We start from the raw sequence: 19439 nt of genomic DNA, 5'->3' as shown, positions 1-19439 counted from the left end.
TGTTAACTTGCAAGCAGCATTATCAGGAGACTAACCAACACTGGTGCTCAGGGCTTTAGATTAACAGCAGAACATTCCATTTTTACCTCTCGAAGTTTCTGCCTGAGTGCCTCTCTCTCAGCTATACGTTTCCTCCTCTCCTCTTCTTCTTTTAGAGCATCTCTCGTCTCTGTCCGCAGCTTGTCGTCCTTCAGGATTTTGCGAATCTTTTTGCGTTGTTTGCGTTCTTCTCCATCTGGGTCATCATCATCCTCTCCACTCTGTGAAAATGAACATTAAGTTCAGCCCTCTCATCTTCAGCCCTTAGGAAATAAATTCACTGCCTATGATCAGTAGCCGAGCAACCCTATGATTAATTTGTGCCCTCAACAATCCTCATAACATGCTCCAGGGGTAACTTCAAATAACATTTTATATTTCATGCATGACTTGACTAGTAAATGTTGTGTGGGTCCATCTCCTCCACCTGGCAAAACCTGCCATAGAAAAAAAATAAATAAAAAACTGTTCAAGACTACGACCAAGTGCTCTCCATTTTAAACACCTTCTCATTGCTGGAAGAGGAATCCTGAACTTTGATCCTGCGTCGCTTCTTCTTCTGTTTGTAACTTCTCGGTTTCTCCTGGTCCTTCTTCTTTGCAGATCTTCAGACACAAAACAGGATCCCATCAAAGCAAGAGCAGTAGGAGATCAATCCAGTTACAGTGGCAGGAATACATTACTATTGATAGGGTTAAGTTCTCTCTTCTCACCTGGTCTTTCGGCGCTTTCCCTCGTTCTCTGATTCACTAAGCTCCTCGCTTATCCCCGACTCTTCACTGGACTCTTCTGACTTCTCAAAGTCTGAGTCTGAAGAGTCATCGCTGCCCACTGAGACAGACAAACAAAAGACAAAGTAACAAAAGTCACTTGCCGGCATTAGAATTCCGTTTACAATATTTGCACTCATATGGTTAGACATCACACACAGAAATGAAAAGATTCTAAATGAACCTTTCTTCTTCTTGTTCTTCTTCTCTTTACTGGCAGCTTGCTCCTCTCCTGATTCACCCTCACTCAGCGAGAGTTTATGACGAAGCAATTTGTGGCGTCTGCCGCGTTTCTTCACTTCAACATCAGAGCTAGAGTCTTCTGAATCCTTGTCTTCAAAGAGAAAAACAACTAGTTTGAGATGATACATAATAACAGAGGTTAATTTGAAAGCAACTAGGTATATGTATGTTACCTTGTTGCTCCTCTTCTTCATCCTCATCCTCCTCTTTTTTAACTTTCTTGGAGGACTTTTCGTCCTTATCTGCTCCTTCATTATCAGAGGAGCTCTCTGCTCCAGAAGAGTAGTTGGATTTTATTTGGGCGAGAAGCATTTTCTTTGCAATCCTTTCAGTAAAGAAAGACACACGAACAGACAGACAAAATGGGAAGAAGGGGTCAATTATATCAAATACATAATAAAAATGAGCTTCTACAGAATTACACAAACAAATCTGTGAAACAGTCATATTACAAATAGTCAGTTATAAGCAAATAATTGATTATCCTTGATGAAAACATAATTGAAAATGGTATATTTAATAATAGGAAAGAAAATAAACCACAGGCATGCCTATAGAAATACCATGACACTATGGCATTGCTATCAGCAAAAATACAGATTCAAGGAGATAAACCAGAGAGAAAAGCTTCCCAGAGGACAGGCTCTGAAGTATTTAAATAACACAACACTCTTCAGTAAGGACCCGGCTGTGAGCCTTCGCACTGGGCTCGGTGAGTCCAGTATTGCAGTATGCCATCAGAGCTAAGCTAATATATTAAGTTAAACAGCTCTACCTGATAGACAATTCAAATCCTTACATTTGCTCTAAAAACTAGTAAACACACAGTAAAGAAACTGCTTTCGTTGTGGACCTTGAATGCTGTAGACATAACTCTTGATATCTTTTGTTGTTTTGTACCTGTTTTCAGGATCATCATCGTCATCATCTTCACAAACCTGAGAAACTTTTTCTTTATCGCCCTCTTCATCTCCTACGCAACAAAATAGCACACACTGTTAATGGAAGAGCACGTAAGTCATTGAAGGAATAATTTGACATTTTGCGAAATATGCGAATTTGCAGAGTTGCCTGGCAAGACTCTGGTAAGTAACTTTTTATACATCTGTTGTTGTTTTCAACTTCAGCAAATGAGATAACATGTTCATTATAGGGGTGGGAATCACCAGAGGCCTCACAATACGATATCATCAGGATACTTATGTCATGATACGATATTACTGCAATTTTAAACGTGTATTAACATTAAGTGCAATATTCCGCGATATATATGCAATTTTTTTTTTTACCTTTGTTCCAACTTCAACATTTTTCCAAATTTCAAATTATGTCCCCAAAAGGGAACTGTTGGATCTAAAAATATAAATTTCTCCGTTGGTTAATCTCACTTCAATTTTATTGCTGCAAAATGGGATTGTCAAGCAGACAAGCTGACCAACTATCGGTCACAAGTTTGGGGTCACTTAGAAATTTCCATTCCACTCCATTATAGACAGAATACCAGCTGAGATCAGTTGCATTGTTTTTTTTTAACCAGGGCAGCAGTTTTCAGATTACATCATGTGCTTACATAATTGCAGAAGGGTTCTCCAATGTTTTCTGAGTTAGCCTTTTAAAATGATATCCGATTAGTAAACAGAATGTCCCTATGGAACATTGGATGAATGGTTGCTGATAATGGGCAATGTAGATATTGCATTAAAACGATACTTGGCGTCTGTGTATCGATACAGTATTGCCACGAAAAATATCGCGATACTATGCTGTATTGATATTTTCCCCCACCCCTAGTTCATTACAGGTGCTGGTAGGCATATTTTGTTACCTTTGGACAAAGCCAGGCTAGCTTTTTGCTAAGCGCCTGCCGGCTCCAGCTTCATATAGTTTTTATTTTATATAACATGAGTGGTATCAATCTAATAATATAACTCAGCAAAAAAGCAATTAAACGTAGTTCCCAACATGTTATTTCTTATAACTCACGGACACTGATCTGAGCACCACTTCTCTTCTAGACCAAATTACCTGAGGATTGATGGAAAGGTCCACTTCCTCCGACCACATTATCATCCACAATGGGTTTGATCTTTTGCTCGTCGCTGTCCTCTCCGGAGTCACCTTCAGCCGGCTGCTCCTCCTCATCCTCACTGGAGGATGACTGCAGCTTGGAGGTGGCTTTGGGGCTCCTTCCCTTGCGCTTATTTTCATAAGACCTTCTCCCCCTGGTTGCCTTTCTCTCAGGTGAGTTTCTGTCTTCCTCTTTCGCTTCATCTTGTTTCTTCACACGGCTAGATCTCCTCTTCGCTGTGGCCGCTTTACTCTTTGTCTCCTTCTCCTGGTCAGAGTCGGAGTTGGTGGAGTCTGAGCCATTCTGTTTCTTCTTCTTCTTCTTGCACGTCTTTTTACTTTTGTTCTCCAAGTCTGAATCAGAGCTTTCAGATTTCCTTTTGCGTTTGGACGCTTTGTCTGTATCCTTTGTGGATGTGTTGTTTAGTTTGAATAAACACTTTTTAGCACTTGTGGTCCCCTGTTCCTCATCTGTGCTGTGGCCTGCTGCAGCTTTCTCCAGCAGTATGTTAGGAACTTCGTCCGAGTCAGAATCCACCGTCTTTTTCTCTGAATCTTTGGCCTCCTCCCCATCCTCTTTTTTGGCGTAACTGGATTTCTTGGAAGATTTGGCCTTGACCTTATCTTCCTCGGACTCTGACTCCGAGGATTCTTCCTTGCCCTTTTTCTCAGCCTGCTTTCTCAAGGGAGTGGTCTTCAGTCTACTAGAGCGACGGCTTGGTGGTGGGCTGTGTGTCCCATCTACTGCATCAGAAGCATCGTCTTTCCCCTTCTCACATTTTTCTTCACAATTTTTTTGCATCTCTCCGTCTTTTTCTTTGTTTTTGGACCTGGAGGACCTGGACCCACGTGTCGTCACGACTGGTACAGGAGTCAGTTTGACTATGAGGTTCTTCACCTTGGGCTGGGTGGGTTGAGAGGCTGTTGAGTTTCCATTTGACTTTGTATCAGCACCTGTAACCAAATTGGTGTCAGTCTGTGAAAGCATGGTGGAATCCGCAAGACTCTCCACCATCTGAAAAAGTTCTTCAGGAACCGAAGGAGGCACAGACATAATGTCTTGATCTAAGGACATTTCACCAGCTGACGCAAGCCCATCATCACATTCTTCCGTTTTGATTGTCTTTTTGGGTGAATCAGTTTTTGTTTGGTTGTCTTTCATTTCGGTCTCACCTGACACTTGATCATTGTTCACCTCCTGCTCATTAAGCTGCTCCTTGTCCGACTCGTCTGCTGCGTCAGCCTCCTCTTCTGCGTCAGCCTCCTCTTCTGCGTCAGCCTCCTCTTCTACGTCAGCCTCCTCTTTTATGTCAGCCTCCTGTTCTGCATCAACATTCTCTTCTGTGTCGGCATCCTCTGCATCCGCCACATTATCCATGTGGTCGTTTTCCTCAGGGGTTACAATATTTATGCTCCTTCTCACAATATGTTGCCCTTCGTTACCATTCTGCAACTCCATATTTTTAAATTCAGGTCCCAAAGCCTCCTCCAAAGCACTGTGGGCTTTCTTCAAATCAGCAAGCACAGCCTTGAAGGCTTTTAAATGCCGGTACCTGATAGACTTATCTCCCTGCTCCTCGGCTGCCTGCTGGATGAACTGGATGAATGTATTGTTCAGACCAGTTGTTGTTTCAACAAGCTTTTTTGCTTTCTTTATAAGTTCCTTGGGTACCTGCAGTTTTTTGTAAGAGAATGTCATGGTCCCTGAACCTTCGGTATGGTCTTTCCCATTGACAACTGCTTTGTGGTCTTTGACCGTTTTGTTCTTGTGCCTCTTGCCTTCACGTTCCTCGTTTTTTTCCGGTTTTCGTTGCTTGAGTTCTTGTTTTTCCATGATGCGGTGGCATTTGGAGACCAGATCCTGGAGGGGCTCTGACCTGCAGACATAGCAGTGCCACTTTGAGTTTTCATCAGTAATGACTGAAAGCTCCTTTCTGCCCAGGTTACGCAGGATGCACTTCTTGCAGAAGGCGTTGTTGCAGTAGTCGCAGCAGATGAGCTTGCCCCCTTCAGCACACCACCTGGGGAGGAAAGGTTCAACTGAGATTTAGGGCATAAAGCAAATGAGTTCTTCTCTTATACTAATGTTTCCAAAATGATTGGCACTTGGATAAAGGCTTGCCGCGGTAGTCGGTGTACACCGATGTACACCGATGACATTTCTTGCCCACCGCCCCCACCGTTGTTGTGTGGGGGCAAAGTTTCTGCTCCGCTCCGCACAGCTGCCGCGTCGCAGCACAGAGTAGCAGGAGTCAGATCTATATACAGTCTATGGTTAACATGGGCACCGAGGGGGAAGCGGACAGCACAAGACCGGTGTATTTCCTGACTGTGGCATTCCTAATAAGGACTGAGCCTTAATATGTCTAAAATCGGAAAAATCTATCAAAGATCAACTTGAAAGAAACAAAAGAACAATAGGCTCAGAAACACAACCAACATTTAATTTATATGTTGCTCTCAAAGAAGAATTCAGATAAGTTAACAATGTCATACACTTTGAACACAAAAAAAAAGGCTTTCGTTTGAATTCCATGTAGGGATGTTACGAGACCCCGGTACTTTGGTACCAAGTTGGTACCAACATTCTGAAAACGTGAAGGTACTCCCATTTCTACAGTGCTGTAGGTACCAGGGGACGCAATTCTACCGGACCTGACGGGGGCAGTATACGCCACAAGTGTTCTAGTCTGCCGCTAAAAGCTGGAGAAGAAGAACGCCCCACCAGCACAGGAAAATCATCTCCATGACTCTGGCTTTACCGCATTTACTTTAGCGCATGAACGTTCTGGAATTGGTTTCGCCTTAAAAAAGGTCAGCGGCAACTAGGTCAAAGTAGAAAAAATTTTAACAAATCCGAGCGGTGCGTGACACCAGGGGCAGCGCTGCGCCTAGTTGGGCGGCACCACTCTACCCATAGGAAAACAATGGAACGGCCCGCTCAGATCGCTTTTACCGCGGGTCATGTGTAAGCGGCTTAAGGCCGAGCTTACCAACACACTCTAGCAGAGCTGCGGTGCAGATGGAGCGAAACTAAGTCAACTCAGCAGTTTGTTAAAGTCACAGTGAGGCACGGAAATGCCGGTTAAGCAGATGCAAGTGTCTTCATATCTTACTTCTATTGTGCATAGGAATGTTAATGATTCATTGTTTAACCATTAACCGACAATAAGAATTTGGCCGATTAATACTATCAGTTAAAAACAATATTATAGAAATGTTTTTTTTTTTTTTACTAAAAAACGTTTTTTGCATGAAGAAAATAGTCTAAACAATCTTATTTCTTAACTTCTTGCTAATTAACTTGCTAGTGCTAACTTTGCACTAGCAAGTTGTGTTTTAAGCTGCAAATTTTTTCTGTTTGTGGCTCCCTGCTAGACAGTGTTTACAACGGAGAGCTTTGTGACACGTGACGATATCAATGAGCACTGGCGGGTCCCAATTGGCCGTCCTGCACAAAGAGCATGTCTGGCAAACACACCTGCCAGCTTCGCAGGTGGATGCGGTGGAGACAGGCTCAGATATACACGCCGCAGACCACTGTGGACTTTTGTCGGTCGCCCGAGCAGTTCCAGGAAAGTGGCTGCACGTGTCCATGACAATGCACGGAACATCATGGCTGCACGACCAGTACAAGTTTTCAGCTGTCCACTGAACGCGGAAAGTATGTCTGAGTCTCCCGGACGGGTGAACTGGGACCCCGTTGCCTGCTTGTCGTTTAATGGTTAATGATCAGATAACGAGGGTCGGCTATCGGTCAGAAAAAAGTTTTTAGTCGACGTGTTGTTTTACTATTGACCGCCTATTTATTTTTGGTCTCCTGTCCCAAACGGCTCACTGTAATTCACCTCCACACCAGTCTGTGTGCTGTGCGCGCCTTGCTGGTTAATCTGCTATCCTCTTTCTTCCCCCTCCACTGCTTTGATTGGAAAATGGCGGAGGCAGGCTGTACGGGTTGAGCAGAGAATGCACAGTTTGACCAGCAGGCAGGGGCGCGGCCGCGGCACACCAGGCCGCCGGATGGTGATGCTAAGAACTTGCAATGTATAACTATTATCAGACCGGCCCTCGCGGCCTCGAAACACTACCGGCCCACCGGGAAAAGTCCTGACTCTCCCGATTGCGACTCCGCCTCTGAACTTGGTATATGTATATGATTATTAATGAAACGGCGAGCTCTTGACAAGTACAATGACTGTCTTTGGATGTTAAACAGGCTACTCAGACTTTGGCAGTAATGTTTTAAAACCTCGCCATGCACGCAAGTGTAAACGCGAGCAGCATAGCTGCGTGTCTGCCTGCTTTCAGCTACACACTGCCTACGTGGTGTGAGCGTGGTGTTTCTGTTTTTCCGTTTTCTATGTCTTTTCACACCAGAAAGGTGTCTGACGCTGCGCTGCTGCTGCTGCTAGCCTTGTCTGTACCCATGTATGTCTCCCATTGATAAAATGCACTCAAGCAGTAGTATGCATCATGTTAAAGATAAATATATACTGATTTGATTACAGCAAAGACAAAGCCGGCAGTATTGACGACAAAATAGGCTACAGAATATTGTGTTCTGTATTTGACAGGTGCAATATTTGAAAATAGATAATTATTTATATTACATTTATATCTGCATTTATGTCATTTTTTTTATTTGGTAACATTTAAGTTATTTATATTGTTTATGACACAGGTGACATTTTATGTTTTGACCCTTCAGTTGAGTTCAAAATAAAATGGACAAAATAAAAAAAAATTTAATTAATTTAAATTAGTCGTTTAGATTAGGCGAGTAATCGAAAAATTTGTCGTAGGAAAAGTAGTAGTGGCAGCACTAATCGTCTTCACTTCCGTTTGACAAATAAATGTTTTCTGTTCTTGTGTAAAATGCCTTACCTGCACTGCTCATCCATCCCATCAGAGTCTCTATTGATGTCATCACTTGTGTAATACTTGTAGCATGACTTGAGGAATAGGAAATAATGTGATCAAACATCAATAATAGAAAGACTGAAAAATATCAGTGTGGAACTTCCATATAATATCTATGAAAAAATGTGAACTCTCCTACCTTGCAGATAAGTACTTTGAGTGCAGGATGTTCATACACAGAGTTCCGCTGAAACTGGTTTACTTGTTTTCCACAGGCAGTGCAGCTTACTTTCTTCTGCAGGGTATCATCTGTGATAAAGAGAAAAGAAATAATTATTTGTCACTTTCATCCATTCACTTTTTTTCTCTCATTAAATGATACTTTCAGGATATCAAAAACATCCCATGGATGTTCTCTTGTTAACATTAAAAAGGTAGGGTTAGAATTCCCCCCCCCCCCAATATACACTTTTTAATATATTTTTTGAAATGGTCTTTACACCCCGACAGCTCTAAATAGCTTATGGGCTCTGGAAAAGGAGTGAAAAAGATCCATCATCTGTAGCTGCTGTAATCCTGTAAAAACTTCGACCAATCAAACTGAACGGCCCGCTCGGTTTGATTGGTTTAAGAACAAATGAAATGCCTCCTTGCCCCGCTGCGCGTAATCCACCCCTCCTGTGAACGAGCCAGAGCTCAGTGCGCGTCAATGCCACCGGAGTTACTGCAAGTCTGCTGCAGAATGAGAGATAACCCACCCACTGAGAAAACTCAGCAAAAGTTGCTGCTGCCTCGCTTACTTGCAACCACCTGCCCTGCTAAAAAGGCAAAGAAAAGAGGCTGAAGCTGAAAAAGAGGCGAAAAAGGGCTGCAGATACAGAAGACAAACTAGAATAAACATTGACATAGTTATTCAGCAAAGCTGAAAGGGAAGGTGAAGCCTTGGATGCTGTCATTCTGTTAGACAGGTACGTTATGTTTCTGTTTTGTTAGGTAATGGTTTTGGTAGTCTAAAGAGGGTGGTATAATCTGTCCCCAAAAACACAAATTTTTATTGGGAGGGGCGATTTGTTGTTTTCAGGAAATTTCTAGCTAACGTTAGCTATTTATGTTGCGTTAATCATAGTAGCCGATTGCTAAAGTTAGTTTTTCACAAATGTGCTGATGCAGGGTCATTTTTCTTTTTGTAATTATTATTTTGTAGCTCTGACAAAGATCACTTGACGTCGACACCGTGGAAACACGGATCGATGATATTCACCTCTTCCTGCACTGTCAACTATTGTCTCACGTCTGTCTGACCAGTAGAGCTGGGCAATATATCGATATTATATCGATATTATATCGATATTGTGATATGAGACTAGATATAGTCTTAGATTTTGGATATCGTAATATAGCGTAAGTGTTGTCTTTTCCTGGTTTTAAAGGCTGCATTACAGTAAAGTGATACCAGACTGTTCTGTTCTATTATTTGCCTTTACATACTTAGTCATTATATCCACATTACTGATGATTATCAAAAATCTCATTGTGTAAATATGTTGTGAAAGCACCAATAGTCAACACTACAATATGGTTGCAGTATCGATATCGAGGTATTTGGTCAAAAAATATTGTGATATTTGATTTTCTCCATATCGCCCAGTCCTACTGACCGGTGAGTAACATTAGGCCTATAGCTTGATGCAGAAGTGAATCGTTTTCTTTGAAGGGCAATATATACACAATGAGTTATCAATGATATTGGTACTAAATATTTGCGCCAGAGAAATGGTAACGGTACTGTTGTTCATTGTGGGCGTCTTTCTATATTCTCTCTCAAGGACAATCACTGCCAGAGTAGTTTGCCACAGCTGATGATACTGCCACATGCAGAGCCAGACCTGTCTGCTAACACTGGAGCCCTTTACAAATGTTTGATTCCTATATGATATTTATTACTGTTTATATGAAAAATAGATAAGGGTACTTTGTACAGTTAATTCCTCCTGGGAATAAATAAAAAAGGGAAACTATGAAAAATTGTGTAGTTGCATGTAAAATGAAGGTGTTTTGATCAGTGAAAATGCAGTCCTTTCTCCACTCTGCTCTGAAACAGAAGCAGAGCGGCACCTCGCTTTGAAGTGGTGCTTGTGCACGTCTGTGTGGGGGGAGCGCTGAGGACAGGGGGAGGGGTTAGACTGAGCCCAGAGGAGATGCTACTTTCCAATCTCGCTAGCTTCTCCACCTTACCAACACGGCCTTGAACATACCCAAAATACCAAATAATATAATTAAGTTACCTGTATGTTTCTGTTTAAAATCCACTCTCAGCTTCATGGCGCCTTTATTTTCATTCCCAGATGGCCTCATCACTAAAGTGCCTAATCAGAGGGGGGAAAAACAAAAAAGTCCCAAACCTGCATCCTATTCAGCATCAGCGATATCTTGATCAAGACCAACAAGTACATAGTTCACACCTTTAGATACACTGCTTGTGTTGTTGTCTGAAGGGTTGTCAGAAGTGGCCCCTTCATTTTCACTCTCGACTGAGGCATCCGATTCATTCAGTTCAGTGTGCTTAGCTACAGTGGCGGGCTTCCTAAAATGAGTTAGCACATAGCTATAATAATATTTCAACCTGTGTCTGTGAGAACTCTTTTGAAAACATGGAACTGCAAACAAAACAATAACAGCCACATTAAAAAAAATGATTCCTCTACCTCTTGTTGCGAGAAGAGGAAGGCTTCATAGTTTCTGCTGAGCTACCAGGCTGACGAGAATACAAAATTTGAATAGCTTGACAATTGAAGAATTTCAGTATCATAAACATAGGTCAAAACATATTTTTTGACTGCCCAAGAGGCTGCATACTTACCTCCTCTGCTTTTTCTGACATTTGGTCTAGGTGTGATTCAGAAGAAGCCAGACTCATTTTACCTGGAGAGACATAGGAAGATTTGTTTGCTTATGAACACACTGGTGAATGAAGATGCTGTACAATGTTATATCTGAATTAGGGCTGGGTGGTATATTGATTTTTTTTTAAAAAGGTATATCAATATATTTTCAAACGAGATATGGAATAAGACAACACAGTGTATAGCGACATAGCTTCCGTAAAGCCATGCCTGTGTTTGCATCTCTCCTCTCACACTCGCCACGCTACCCCGCCCCCCCTCACTCGCTCTCCTGCACAGGGTTTCTGCAGGTTTCAACAAGTCCAATTTAAGACTTTTTAAGACCTTTATGAATTAAATTTAAGACCAATATCACAACATTAAAGTACAACGAAATGCAGTCACAAAAGTACTTGCAAAGGGAATAAATGTATTCAAATTGAATAAAAGCGACACGGAGTAATAATAATCTATACATATACAGCAAATTACATTTGGACTATCGAAAGAAAGAACTATAACACCACTGTGGGGGGGGGGGGGGGTCAATGAGCATTAGAGGTAGCGTTACATGGACGTAGAAAAATGTAATTGAAATTATTTAAGACCTAGAACACAATACTTTACTAGACTTTTTCAGGCCTACAATTTTGAAATTCTAGACTTTTTAAGACCCCACGGAAACCCTGCCTGCAACATGGAGGAAGACACCGCGCCACATTTGCCTACAGTTTAAACTGGTTTTTGCACAGCTGTTTATTTTGTTATGGAGGAGAGGATACCCTGTAATTGTACCAGTGTTTCTGCTGGTAACGCTCTGTTGTGGCGGCTGCAGAGGCAAAAAACACGGCGAAAAACACAGAAGAACAGTAGTTACTGTTAAAACCTTAACTTCAGTTCTATGAGTAGAGCGAGTGAGATGGATATTCAATCAATTATGTTTTCGATTAATCTTTAGTCTTCTATCACGACATTGATATTTTGCCCAGCCCTAGTGACGATACAGACCTTTCATACACGGGACGTATATAACGCAGGTGACCTGCCAATGTGAATTCGACCCGCACTGGACCTGTTCACGACGAGTCAGCCGTCACTCTGAGTAGAGAATCCAGTCTGCTGTGTAGTTCATACACTTCACTGACAAACCAGAGAATTGTACAGTAACAATCAGCGTCATAATCAAAGAAAGTTTTTGTATCATACACTTCAGTCCATCACACGCTCACTCCTTCTACTTTTAATCAGTTATTGTTGTTGAAAACAACTGAAGGAGCAGAATTTTTTTATTTAATATAGGCTGTTTATTTTAGATACATTTTTCATTTACATCTGTTGCAGCTGTATATTTTCAAACAGGAAAGGAAACCCTGTCTTTGCATTTTATTTTGATCACAGTAAAAAAAAACAAAAGTGACATGCGGCTTTGACAACTGAACATTAAGCCCACTTTGTGGAAAATACCCAGATATATGGTGTATCGTCATTCAGCCGAAAAAATACTTAATACAGTAAAGCGCCAAACTGGCCAGAAAACTTAAACCGGAAATAAACAGCAGAGGATCCACCAATTTCATCTTCTCACTAACATTTTCAAATTCACATAGGCCTAACTATTTTTATATTTTCATTATACAAGACAATTGCATTGAGAAAACATATGTGAACATATTCATATAATATGTTCAAGAAAGATAAGTAATTACAATTACCGTTACACATAATTATATTCCTTAGGGTTTTCTCCATACAAGGTTTCAGACGATGTTTGGCTGTTGTTTTAAGTCTATAAGAGAGCAGTGACAACTTCACTGACTACAGTAAATAAGTAATAACATTATTATATAATATATGATATCGGGCTAAGGTTTAACTTAATGGAGCATTTGTGTGATAATATATATATTCATAAATCTCGGCGCTACCGACATTATTTTACGTGTATTTGGAGACAGAGGCACCGCTATTTATTGTGCCGTTTTTGCGTCATCATAATGTGCTGATTAGATCGCTACGAGCTGTGTTGAGCTATCGCTCAGTACTTTCAGCAACACCTAGGCCTAAAATGTATCCAAAATACTGTCAGAAAAAGGAGCCCACTCGCGTACCAAGCAGCGTACGCTCCTGCATTGTTAGGTCTGTGATGATTCTATCTCAACGCAGCCATTCCATGTTTTGACAACACAGGAACTACTTACTATCACGGATGCCAATTTAGGCTCGCTAACAATAGCAGGTTTAGCGGTCGCCGTTAATGCAGAACTACTTATTTTCACTGCCCCAAGTTGCCCTGGCACGTTGCAATCTCGGCAGTGCATAAAAGGTCCAATGCATGGGCATGCACCGAAAAATGCACGCGCAGGAGGCCTTCCCTTCTTCTGACGACACCATGGCACGAACCAGGGCGCTAACCGCATCCTGGCACTAACGTTACCTAGTAGCATCCAAAGTAGCATTGTAACGTTTAGCTAGCTACAATACAAACCAAGTAAAATAATATTGCACTTTTACAAACAAGCGCTTTTTAAATTGGAATTACTTTGATAAACATTCTGTATAACGCATATGCACATCTGAATCTGCGTGTGTACACATTTCAACATTGCCGGCTGCGCAGCTGATAGCTATAACTCGGCTAGCCTAGCTTGCTAACTAACGTTAGCAATAGGCAGTTTTGGCCCGGCTCGCCGTTACAGTAATCATTGCAGAATTGACTTGTCTTAACAAACAAGCTAAACAGTGTTCCTACCTGCTTTTCATCGTCGTCATTTCTTGACAGACAGAGACACGTTTATTTTTTGTTACAGGTTACCCTGTTCAATCCAATTTGCAGATTTTCGATGGCGGGGAAACAAGTATAGCCTCAGAATACAGAAACAACTCCGGTCAGGGGAGACAAAGCAAGGGGACCATCTTGCCGGATGGCTGTGGACGCAGCAAAATGGCGCATCTAGCCTAAATCCTGTGAGCTTTCCCATTGGCTGACCGTCTCAGGCGCTCTCCCGCTCTGAGTGGCCCAGGCTCAGCGGAGCTTATTGATTCGTTAAGCCGAGGAGGGAATGATTTTTCTCTCTAGGAAGTGACTGCTGGCTCTTAATACATCCATGGCTGTAGTTCTCTAAATACATCCATGTGTATTTCCAATTCATTTGTTGATACAGAAAGGCGCGCTGTTTAGCTTCTCTCATCCAAGCTCTAAAACATTATCTAAACAAAATGTCTCTGTTTCTTAAAGTATAGTTGGGCAGTCGCATCTTCAGTAGTTTCTCAACGTGATGTAGCAATATTGATAGATAGATTTAAAAACATTAAAAACATTAATAATTAGTGGTGGAAGAAGTGTTCAAATAAAGTTAGTACATAGTTAAAGTACGATAACACCATTGTAAAGAAAAAATAATGAATTCATTTAAAAATCTGATTTATTGCCAAAGTAAGTTTTCACTTGCAAGGAATTTCCCTTGGTGTGTTTGTGCATACAATAAACATATTAAAAAGGAAATAATTAATAAAGCAAAGCAGAACATAAATAGGCCTATAGAATAAAAATATTACAATATAAAATATCTAAAAGACACAATAACAATTCAACAGCTGTTTTAGAAAGGAAAAGAAGGCTGTTCTGTTTTGTTCAGGATGTGCAAAAATATTGCTGATGTGCAAAAGTTCACAGTATATATATATATATATATATATATATATATATATATATATATATATATATATATATATATATATATATATTAGGGCTTTGACTCCGAACTTCGATATTCGAATATAATTAAATTAAAATTAAATTAAATAATATAAAAATATTGATATTCGAACGAATATTAGGTAGGCAGCCCTTAATATTCGAATTTCGAACCTGTTATGGGCATTATTTTTTTGTAAATGTGTTTGCTTGTAAATATTGTTTTCAATTCAGATTCCGAGGCTTTTTCACGCATTTCAAAATGTAACTCTGGCTCGGCCGTAGCATGGTAGCGTTGCATTTCCTCCCCGACTCATTTCCTGGTTCTCCTTCTCCATTAACAACATGAAATCAAGGAGAGGGTTAACTTTTCCTGGTCCAGATTTCACCGTGGTCAGAAAGAACAGGGGAGACACTTTGTTTCTCTCACTATGACTCTAGAGTCGCTACTCGCTCTGAAGCTACCGGTAATCACCGTCACTCTCTCACTCTAACACACACACACCCCACACACACACACACACACACACACACACACACACACACACACACGCGCGGCTCGACGCACACACCAGCGTAAAAGTATAAACATCAGACCACTTATGTAGGCTACGGTGAAATATCCGACCTTCCTGTTGACTGTTTGTATTTAATCCAGGGTCTGACTTTTAATAAAAAAAATTGTTGTGGCAGTGTGTTTATTTTCTGAAAACATCATTACACGCCTACTGACTGATACACTACCCTCTGGTGGACAGAACATATACGAAGTTTGATACCAATATAAGCCTTACTGAAGGCATTTAATGGTCAAAATATTATATATTAATATTAATAAACAAACGAACTTCGAATATGATTTTTGGGCAAAAGTCAAAGCCCTAATATATATATATATATATATATATATATATATATATATATATATATATATATATATATATATATATATACAATGGTCAGGCGGCCACAATCTTTCCTCTCAAGGTCCTGGAGGGCCGGCAGATTGCAGCCAATCACCTTGTCAGCGGACCGAATGATATGCTGCAGTCTTCCCTTGTCCTTGTCAGTAACAGCAGCGTACCAGATGGTGATGGATGAGGAGGTGAGAATGGACTCGATGATGGCAGTGTAGAAGTGCACCATCATGGTCTTTGGTAGGATGACCTTCTGCAGCTGCCGCAGGAAGAACATCTGAAGAACCGCTGTTGTGCCTTTTTGACGAGAGAGCTGATGTTCAGCTCCCACTTGAGGTGCTGGGAGATGATAGAGCCCAGGAAGTGGAAGGACTCCACAGCGTTGACTTGGGAGTCATCCAGTATTAAAGTATGAAAAGTAAAAGTACTTATTATGCAGAAAAATTGCCCTATAACTGATAGCCTATGTATACTATATATGTAATTATTAGATTGTTAATACTTATGTATCAGTGTGTAAACAGCAGTGGTGGAAAGTAAGTACATTTACTCAAATACTGTACTGAAGTATACATTTGAGGTAGGCTACTTTCACTTTACTTGAGTATTTCCGTTTTCTGCTACTTTATACTCCACTACATTTCAGAGTGCCTTGAACTTTTTTTTTTTTTTACTGACCCGATAACAACTCGTGGTAGACATGACAAGTGGCCTCAACCAAACAGCTTTTTCGTAAGGAGTCACAAGCCAAAAAGTTTATTTTATTTTTGTATTTCATTAGTTTATACATTTTTATGAACATTTGTATTCTAAAGTTTACCATTACAACTTTCTAATTGCAAAGAACATAATTATTTGGAGCATAGATAAACTGCACTGTGAAAGAATAAATATCACCTAAAGGTGGAGCTCTTCTTCAAAGGTTGTCAGTGTATGCAGAGATGTGGAGATGTGAATGTGTTAGTATTCAAAGATATATGACCTCAAGTTCAGCTAAAACTTTCCTACTCTGCAATCTTATCTTATTAACAATTGGTGTTCAAACTGAGCTTCTGATTTGTCTAATGACCAGTTTTATCAGACAGTTGTTGTGTCTTTAATAGTAATGCTGTGATGCTGTATGAAGAGGAATCCGCTGACACTGATCTCGATTATGATAAGGTTTATTACAATCAAAGATTCAGCATCAATTTTACAAGCTTCTGCAGGAGCTCGGAGAGGCGACCAATCCAATCTTCAAATATTGTCGCTCTGCCTTTTCTTTGTGTGAATACAGTATATACTCTGTGCATTGTATTAACATAAGACGTGATATATGTAAGTATATGATTGGAGTAGGGAACTGACCAATCGATGCCTTTTATCTGGCATAACTCCAAAAAAGGACTCTTCTGTCTTGGGGGGCCCTCTGCTCATGTTAACAGTTTCCAGATGTTTTCAATAAAAGTGGGGTAAAGTTCATGCATCTCCTTATACCAAATCTTAAGTCAAAGTTTATAGAAAGTTATAGAATGTTCATATACTACACAGTTAACTAAATATATTGCAATTTCAATTAAGTACTCTTCAACTGGTCTGTCTTTAAAAAGTATTGGTATGATGCTGGCAGCTATCACCTGTAATAGTTTACTTAAATTATTTTATGTAATATTATCTTAATAAAGTAATCGTCTTTTTTTTGTTACCTTACTGTTTCATTTGTTTTATTTCAATAATAACAGAATTCTTCTGTATTTTAAGAATGACAGATGAGCAGGCGTAACTTAAACAGCTGTTTTGGGGTCTTGTCACCAGAGTAAAAAGGAAACGGAAGCTGGCAGGATAACTGTCATTCACATTTTCCTCTTCCTGATGTGTGGGGATAATGCTAAAAGCTTGACTCAAACTATTTTCCTTGTGCCTACTCACCACAGTCATTTTGACATGTGGGAACAGAAAAAGCACAGGTTTTTCTAAAAAATATTAATGATAATGGCTGCCTGCAAGCTCACTGTCACACACTTTATCTCAAAATATTGACTTTGTATCTCAATATATTGACTTAGTATTCCAGAACATTGACTAAGAATCTCAAAGTAATGAGAAACTTTAATCATCATTTCCACCTGTGCTTTTCTGATGCAACAAGTCAAAAAATGTCCAGAGTAACATTTCTGTTTCACAGCAGGCTGTGCAATTCAGCTGTAAGGACACAGCCATTATAAAATACACTTGATAAAACTTGAATGTAACAGCTGAAATGATAGTATTTGGTCAGATTTGGTTAGATGTTCTGTGACATTTTCCTTACACATCAGGACAACCTTCGTAGGAGGTTAACACAAGGTGATGACCAGCAAATGGCAAGGGCTTTGCTGATGAAGTATTAGCAGGTAATTGCTTAGTCATAGATAACTCTATGCACCTAGTGGAAATTTTATCGTAAAACTGATACACATCAAACCTTATTTGGTGTCTTCCTCCTCTGACGTGTTTGTATACTGTGGTCTAAGAGTGTTAGAGTGTCAGCATGATGACAAATATAAGTAGCAACAGTAGCGTATGTAGGTTATTCAGCTATTCTGCTCAACCTGACAGTGCTCGCTCGCGGTCTCTTTTAACGACATGAAGAACTTTCAAATTCTTACACTGATGATGATGTTCGTGATGGTCATCGCAGCACCCCAACATAAGGACCCCTCACTGGAAAAGACAAAAAAACAGCTACTAGCTGATATTCATGAATGTGCTTCGACCCTAAAGCAACTGGCCGAGGAATTGGTAAGAAAACCACAAAAACACTTGTGGTTTGTTTGTTTGTTTATTTTATGATATACTGACTTATATTTCTTATCTTGTCAGAAGAAAAATGGAACAAAACTCCCAAAGGTGAAAACGATATCAGATAGTAGCACATGTGTGGTATGTTGGATATCTTTTTCTGACTATTGTTATTATTGTACATTACATTTGTCTGACATAGTAGATGTACAGCTTGTGAACTTCTCAAGATGATGTTAAGCCTGTTTCTCTAAACTGATTAAGTCATAACTTCAGCTTGTTAAATAAAATTAATAATTGTGCCTTTCTCTACACAGGAGGGGTTCTTCTGTTTGGCTGAGAAGGTTCTGAAGCATGCCAATCTATCAGCCAATCTAAAACCAGCTGCAAATAACCTCACCCGTGTGTTGAATGTTTACAACAAAAAGGTAAGGAGGAATTCAATGTTATTGAACATGCTTATTAGTCCTAAACTAAACCAAAAGTGAATACATGAAATTTCAAATTGCTGACAGCGACTCTAAAAGGCATCCGTTCTAACAATGAAAATGCTCTTTAATGTAAAACATATTCTCTATCACTTTGTGCGTTCAGATCTTTGTGTGCTTAAAACTAAAGTTGTCACCATGATTTTGTTTCAGACTGGGAATAACAATTGTACCCTGCACACAAACAATACAAAAAGCTTCATAAGCTTTCTCGAAGACATCAAGAACTGTACATAGTGAAAACTCATCAAATGTGTTTTAATTATTTGGAGTGATCATATGTATTATTTAACACATGTAATATACATAACTTATTTCTATTTATTGCAAATGTAATATTTATTTTCCTACATATCTTATTTTTGTAGTGTTTGTATTTATACATCAATAAATTATTATGGCACATTGGTTTGTCGTTTGAGTCAATATTGTTCCTCCTTGTTTTAGGTATCAGTGATCTATCCTCATCATTCAAGTAAAACGGTCTAGTCAACCAGTAACAGCTGTTTCACACTGAAGAATGTTTTAACATGATTATTTTTTCATTTTTGAACATGATTCTACTTTTTAAGACACCAATTACTTACTGGGTTTACAGATTCTCCAACAGTAGGAAATGCAATTAAAAAGGATATTTTTATGGCTCTTATTTGCCATCATAACCTTTTTATTTATTTATTTAAATCCAACCAATAAACATGAAACACAGAAAGAGCAAC

At 39.8% G+C, this 19439-nt stretch overlaps 2 protein-coding genes across 4 annotated transcripts in view; one reads left to right on the top strand and one right to left on the bottom strand.

The window, feature by feature from the left end:
* atrx (ATRX chromatin remodeler) overlaps positions 1–13810 on the bottom strand; it is a 42792-nt gene extending 28982 nt beyond the window's left edge. The window contains exons 1-15 of one of the 2 annotated variants that reach the window (XM_078260829.1): positions 13611–13810; positions 11870–12001; positions 10840–10901; positions 10685–10734; positions 10442–10563; positions 10265–10345; positions 8179–8288; positions 8004–8071; positions 3078–5140; positions 1953–2025; positions 1226–1377; positions 994–1143; positions 753–870; positions 545–644; positions 87–260 (exon numbers count right to left, since the gene is read on the bottom strand). In XM_078260829.1, coding sequence (XP_078116955.1) covers positions 87–260; positions 545–644; positions 753–870; positions 994–1143; positions 1226–1377; positions 1953–2025; positions 3078–5140; positions 8004–8071; positions 8179–8288; positions 10265–10345; positions 10442–10563; positions 10685–10734; positions 10840–10901; positions 11870–11876 — 3330 coding nt within the window. In that variant the 5' untranslated portion in view covers positions 11877–12001; positions 13611–13810. The remainder of the gene's footprint in view (positions 1–86; positions 261–544; positions 645–752; positions 871–993; positions 1144–1225; positions 1378–1952; positions 2026–3077; positions 5141–8003; positions 8072–8178; positions 8289–10264; positions 10346–10441; positions 10564–10684; positions 10735–10839; positions 10902–11869; positions 12002–13610) is intronic. The other variant, XM_078260830.1, reaches the window with a different exon arrangement.
* Positions 13811–17996: 4186 nt separating this feature from the next.
* Positions 17997–19128, top strand: LOC144524988 (uncharacterized). Of its 2 annotated transcripts, none has more exons than XM_078261479.1 (4): positions 17997–18232; positions 18317–18373; positions 18550–18660; positions 18874–19128. In XM_078261479.1, the coding sequence occupies exons 1-4, from the start codon at positions 18077–18079 to the stop codon at positions 18955–18957; spliced, it is 408 nt and encodes a 135-aa protein (XP_078117605.1). In that variant the 5' UTR covers positions 17997–18076; the 3' UTR covers positions 18958–19128. The 2 variants fall into 2 exon arrangements, with proteins under 2 accessions (XP_078117605.1, XP_078117604.1); XM_078261478.1 differs by having other exon boundaries at positions 17998–18232; positions 18314–18373.
* Positions 19129–19439: the final 311 nt, after the last annotated feature.

Source organism: Sander vitreus, chromosome 10 (genome assembly GCF_031162955.1).
Source record: "Sander vitreus isolate 19-12246 chromosome 10, sanVit1, whole genome shotgun sequence".
NCBI classification, from domain to species: domain Eukaryota; kingdom Metazoa; phylum Chordata; class Actinopteri; order Perciformes; family Percidae; genus Sander; species Sander vitreus.
This window is presented reverse-complemented; position numbering and strand designations above follow the sequence as displayed.